General features: G+C 37.5%; 1 protein-coding gene across 1 annotated transcript in view; it reads left to right on the forward strand.

The window, feature by feature from the left end:
- Positions 1 to 695: 695 nt before the first annotated feature.
- The window catches only part of PSEN1 (presenilin 1), a 24,608-nt gene continuing 19,295 nt past the window's right edge, over positions 696 to 6,008 (forward strand). The window contains exons 1-2 of the mRNA XM_009319187.1: positions 696 to 842; positions 5,609 to 5,865. Coding sequence (XP_009317462.1) covers positions 759 to 842; positions 5,609 to 5,865 — 341 coding nt within the window. The 5' untranslated portion in view covers positions 696 to 758. The remainder of the gene's footprint in view (positions 843 to 5,608; positions 5,866 to 6,008) is intronic.

Genomic DNA, 6,008 nt, shown 5'->3' on the forward strand with positions numbered 1-6,008 from the left:
TTTTATTGCTTTATCCTCCTTTGTTATGGAGCACACAATTTGTTCATGTTTGCATAGGAAAATGTTAGCATGTGAGTTTCTTATGGAAGAATGTATAAAGCTCTTACAAGCATATGGCATGTTTATGTACATTTAGCTGATACATAAAACCTACCACTAGGGGAAATGAATGCACATTAGTTCGCGAGGCTCAGCTGAAATACTGTTTTGTGTAGCTCTAGGTCGCTCTTAGGGCATTACAGTATTAAAAATATCTCCAGATTTTAAATGATCAAGTGTAACTCAGTCATCCTTGCTTGAAGATTCCTCTTGAGCTTATCAGCAATCCAAAACTGAACAATTCGGAGCAATTGTACTCTGCTGAGATAAAAACATACAAGTTGTACTCTGAGCAAGCATGCAGTGCTTCTCATTTATTGCACAAGAAGGAATGGAGAACTGTTTTGAATGATTAGTTTGTTGCTGGCTTACTTCCGTGGCTGATGAACTAATTTGATAACGCCTAGACGCTCTTATTTTTGTGCTGGAAAATCCCTATTATGACCTCTTAGTAAAGATGTGATACGGTTCGGTATCATGGTGTAGATAGAAAACAGTTATCTTTGGTCTGCGTGAACTCTAAAAATTGGGGTAGGGAGGGGATGGAGAACTTGGTCATATAAGAACAAGGGCTTTTTTACACATGTTTTTCCTTTCAGCATCTCAAGACGAAAGATCCATTTTGTCTAGGAATAAGCAATTTCCAGAGGACAGCCCCAATGACAGAACTGTCTGCGCATTTACCCCAGTTTCAGCATGGGCAGCTGACAGAAAACTTCCCTGATAACCACCTCAGCAACACCGTATGTAACCAACAATTTTATTACCTGGTAGCAGTTAAATCAGGATGAATAATGAGTATGGATGAAAATACAGTTCAGAACTCTAGAAATCTGTTTGTTGGGAGTAGTTTTCTCTATTTGGACTGTTGTGGTGATAAGCAGTGCTGAAACAAATATTCTGTAATGTATCTGATGTTCTAAACTCACTTTTATATACAGATAAGACTTCTCCCAGTTTAAAGTGGTGTTGGAGTGACCAAGCCCTCAAGAAAAATAAGAAAATGGCATGGGATGCTCCCATGTCAAACATTCACCTTTAGAGGATTTAGTGAGCTCTCTTGATCTAGCCTGGGTGTGGTCTGCTTGATTCACAGGTTTCTCAGTCACAGAGTTAATTTTAGTCTAGGTAGAGCTTGAAGCCTGAGTTTTGTTGTTGCTATTGCTGGAGGACTGCTCCTATGCAGGAAGAGCAGCACTGTCTTACTCGTGAATAGTTGTCAAGGTTCTATCAGAGTTCTTGAGGTGTTGGGGGGGAGAGGAAGCTCAAACCATAAAGTTTTATATGATTGCTTTGAAAGACCTAGGCGCATAATTGTTGCTAAAACTGTACTCGTTGTGCTTGCATGTGTTTTGGTAAAACCAAGTTTAGATGATCTACTCGGGTGTGGTCCTCAGACTCTTGGATTTGTCATGCTCAGTTCTTTGTTCCTGCTATAGCTCTTGAATATCAGGTTTCCTTGTGACACAGAAATGCTCTTGTGAGGCTGGGCCACTTGTAGCCATGTTTATGGCAGTGATTCAAGGGAATATTTTGATCCCTGCTCTAACTCTTCTATACAATCCAGCAGTTTAAGTAGAATTTTGAAAAATCCTTGTCTTTATCTCAGATCGGTATCCTGCTATATCAGTAAAAATATAAAAAATTTGAAAATTTATTTTTAAATTAAGAAGTCAGTCTGACTTAAGACCTTACTGATTATAGAAACTTAATAAAAATAGAAAAGTGGAAACTTTCCTACTGCATCCTTTGTGCTTTTACTTCAGAGGGAATGAAAAAGGTTTCTTTTCATCTTGGACAGGTGAGAGATTAACTTTTATTGAACACTTCTGCCAGATTAAAAACGCAGAGCTCAGCGATAAGCTGTGGGCTCACCATCCTTACAGGTAACTGGGTGATGCTCCTTCCCAGCAATGTGGGACGGATGGTTCTATTTACTTCTCACTGACAGACTGCACTGATGAATAACTACTACTTGTGCTTCTTCTTTCCATGTTTAAGTGTAACTCTAGGTGTAGTTTCAATACTTAGTTGTAATGATTTTTCTCCCCTACACACATCTGCTTTGTTTTTGTACATACGTACAAAAATCCTTTCCTGTTTAAGTATATCTAGCTTCTGTGGCTAACAGCCAGCATGTGAAATCACTAAGTACTGTAATTTATCATCTTTTCTTCCTGTCACATACTAAGAGTTCAGCCCAGTCTTCAATATCTGTCACTGTATAATGACCTTTAAGCATAAATGGTGTATGTGAGAACTAATGAAGTCTGTGCCCACTGTCAGGCAAGGAGGTCTGCTCCTGATGTATAAATCTGGATTTAATAAATAAAAACATTTTATCAAATATGCTAGTTTTTTATCTCTTGGTTCAGGGGCATTGCTCTGGGTTTGCTATTAACTATTTTCCTGATAGGTAAAAAAAAACCCTATCACTTGCTTTTGATATTGTTTATTCACCTGAAAACGCGTAGTTCATAACTTACGTTTGCTTACAGTGTTACAACAGGTGTTACTGACTTTTTAGCTTCAGAATTTTCACTTTTAACTATGTCTGAGGAAAGTGAAGAGTCTGTTCCTTTGCTTCCACTTCAGCAAGAGCCCATGGCCTCTGCCCTGTTTAATACTGATCAGGTAGGATACGAGTGCACTTTGTTCTTTTAAGCAGTGGGGCACACACATGTCACATTTAGCTACACTTTAGTAGCCTGAAAGGACAACTTTTTTTCTAGTTTTAACAGTGAATGAGAGAATAAGTCTTAACTCTTTTGATGCTGATCTCATTTTCATGCAGTGTGTTTTAATATGTAAAGGCATTTTGTAATTGTGTCTTTGTTCCTAACTAGTGGAGGGAATAAAATGGCACATATTGGTCTAATTTCTTCAATTTTTCTCTTTATGTTTGATTTTGCATTTTTTTGTAGTGGTGTGCTAGTTAATCAGGCTTTTCCTTTGGCTGTTTTTGTGTTTGCTTTGGAAAGCTGTAGATTTTTATTCTACTTTTTATATTTCTGTGCCTAAGATAGAGGTAAGTGCTCCCTCATGCAGGACTGCTATTACAGCAGAGAAAGAGCAACGTATTCTGCAAGTGTGCAGAAACCTAAATACTAGGTCTGCTTTGCTGGTGAAGTGTTCCAAGGCTCTGATCATCTCCAATGTAGTGTTACTTATGATCATCTTAGGCAGTTTATTTAGACAGGTAAGTTTATTGTTGTCTTGTTGTAGACTGAGAGAAATGGAGTATTTTCACTATCAAAGTGAAAAATGTTACATTTGAGCTACAATCTGTACAGAAAGAGGTTCAGTTGCAGCTAGTGTTTCAGAACAATTAAACATAATCTCTTTATTTGCATTCTCCCATATTGCTGTTTTTACCTGACTTTCAATAATTGTATGTGAGGACTTTACGCAAAATGCCAAGTGATTTATAATGCATCTTTCATTTAGTAAGAAATAATATTGAACCTAAATAGGGTTCAGGTTTTTCAGGACATACTTTAAGTTAATGATACTAAATTCAAATCAAGGTTAAAACCTTAATTCTAAAAATCTGATTGCCTGCCAGTTTTAATTGTTTAATTAAGACAATTTTAGATATTTTTTTTTTTCTCCCCTTATATTCAGTTTCCTTTTTGAAAAATAAAGCAAATTTTCTTAGAGGACAGTTCTTTGAACTTGATCCTGAGGATACCACAAAAAAGGAGTAAACAGGCAAAGCATTTGATGTGTATTGTTACTATGTAATGTTTTGTAAAAGCAAATTTTTCATGAGTTGGGGAAGTTGTAAAGCTTCAACCAAGGTTTTAGCAGTGTCAGTGTTTGCAGTTCAAAGTCCAGGGGCTGGTACTCCTTAATCACTTAAGTGCTTTTGAAAACCCAATATGAGTTCCTGAGGGTGTACTTAACATTTTATCTTTTCTGAGGATGGGGCTGGGAAAATTCTGTATAAAGAATCTCCAAAATTACTATTGATTTATCAAAAAACTGCAGTGAGTCAATGAGATATAAGTCAGCAGTTACGTTTGGAAATGCTATTAAGAACAGGTAATGGGACTTTAACATTGCATTTTTAAGGAAAAAACTACCTGCATAAGAGTACTTAAGCAGAAATACATTAGGTTACTTTCAGTGCGCTATCTTATGTCTAGAGCAATTTTACTAAAACTGAATGATATTTTAAAGGTATTGCAAAGGGTATCTTCCTTCAGTTTATTGTACATTTTAATCTAAAGCTGCTTGTAGTGCACTTACTCAAACTGAACTGTTTGTAAATGAAGTAATTCTGAAGAAATGAGATTCATTTTGTAAGGAGTCAAAAATCTTTGTGTTACATCTCTTTTATGTTAAACCTCTTGAGGGAGTGGCAACAGTACAGCATTGACTTTGGACATGGTAATACAGTAAAAAAAAAAAAAGAGCAGGCTGTGTAAACTGTTGCATTTTAGGGCTTGTTTAGAGTGACTGGTAAACATAAAATGGTTTTCTTTCTTCGTAGTCCAGAACAGGTAAAACGTAGCTCACTCTCCTATTGTGTGCGCACAACATATAAAAGGCTGAATGCCCCCTGCTGACGGGGCTTCTTGGAGAGGGGGCAAAAGGTTTGTGACAACAGGAGGTGTGCAGGCCTGATCATTTACTTGTAGGTGGTGTACCCAGTTTGTGTTTTTGCTTGTGGTTAATCTTAATTCCACTGAAAGTTTACCTCTGTCCTTGTGTTTGAATTATACCCTTGACGTTTCACGTAGCAGTATCAGGAAGGCTAGGAGGCTCTTTCACATTTGTTGACAAGGGTGGTGGAATTTCTTCGATGTCAGTGAAAGGATGTGGCAGTATTATCCTTGGGAAAGGAGAGAAAGAATCTGCATGCTTAGCTCATCACACTAAAACTTTGGGATCAAATCTCAGTATAAAGACTGAGAATTACCTGAGTTTGGTCACCGTTTGTGTGTCATTCTTCTCGCTAAAAATGTGGGAACACAATACCTCATGAAACTCCATTTTAATATATATTCTAGTTAGTGTACTGAAGTGAGGGTAACATGGTAAGGAAAGTAGAAATTTTCTTGGGACTTTCATGGAGTTACGTTCATAAATGTCTGTTTGGCATTATTTCTAGGAACAGATATAGTTTGTCAAACTGTGGATAATCTACTGTCATGCACCCTTGCAGCAACTGTAGTTTGGACCAAGGGAAAAAGCTGTCTGTCTTTATTCGGCTTTCTAAATTCTGTTTAAAGGAAAGGCAACATAGGCTGTTAGATGCAACCAGCCCTACTTTCAGCTGCTGCTGGTTTTAATATAAATGCTTCTAACATAACCCTGTGCTCCCATTCTTTTGATAACTATGTGATGCAATTAATTACTACTGTTTAAGTCCTTGCTGTGGCAAGTGTTATTGACAGTAAATATTACCTTACATGTTTCCCCCTCAAGATCATCTTTAGCTTAGTGTACAACAATATGGTTGTGGATAGCTGCTGAGGAAACTTTTTTTTTTAACATATTGCAGAATGACCACAGTGAAAGACGTCGTCATGATAATAGTGAGCGCAGAAGAAATGACAATCCCGAGTCGGAGACCAATGGGCAGCCACAAAACAACACCCAGCAAGTGGTGGAGCAAGATGAAGAAGAAGATGAGGAGCTGACACTGAAATATGGGGCAAAACACGTGATTATGTTGTTTGTACCTGTCACACTTTGCATGGTGGTCGTTGTTGCAACCATCAAGTCTGTCAGCTTTTATACACGCAAGGATGGACAGCTGTATGTATGAATTTTTTTCCCCTATCTTTTCAATGGACTTACTTAGATAATTTTCTTTAATCTCCATTTCTTCAGGAGTCTAATTAAAGCAGTAAACTCCCTCTTGCCTCCTTTTTCCCCTCCACCAGCCCAAAGGCAGTTTT

This window comes from Pygoscelis adeliae, unplaced genomic scaffold (assembly GCF_000699105.1).
Source record: "Pygoscelis adeliae isolate BGI_AS28 unplaced genomic scaffold, ASM69910v1 Scaffold22, whole genome shotgun sequence".
In the NCBI taxonomy this organism is placed as follows: domain Eukaryota; kingdom Metazoa; phylum Chordata; class Aves; order Sphenisciformes; family Spheniscidae; genus Pygoscelis; species Pygoscelis adeliae.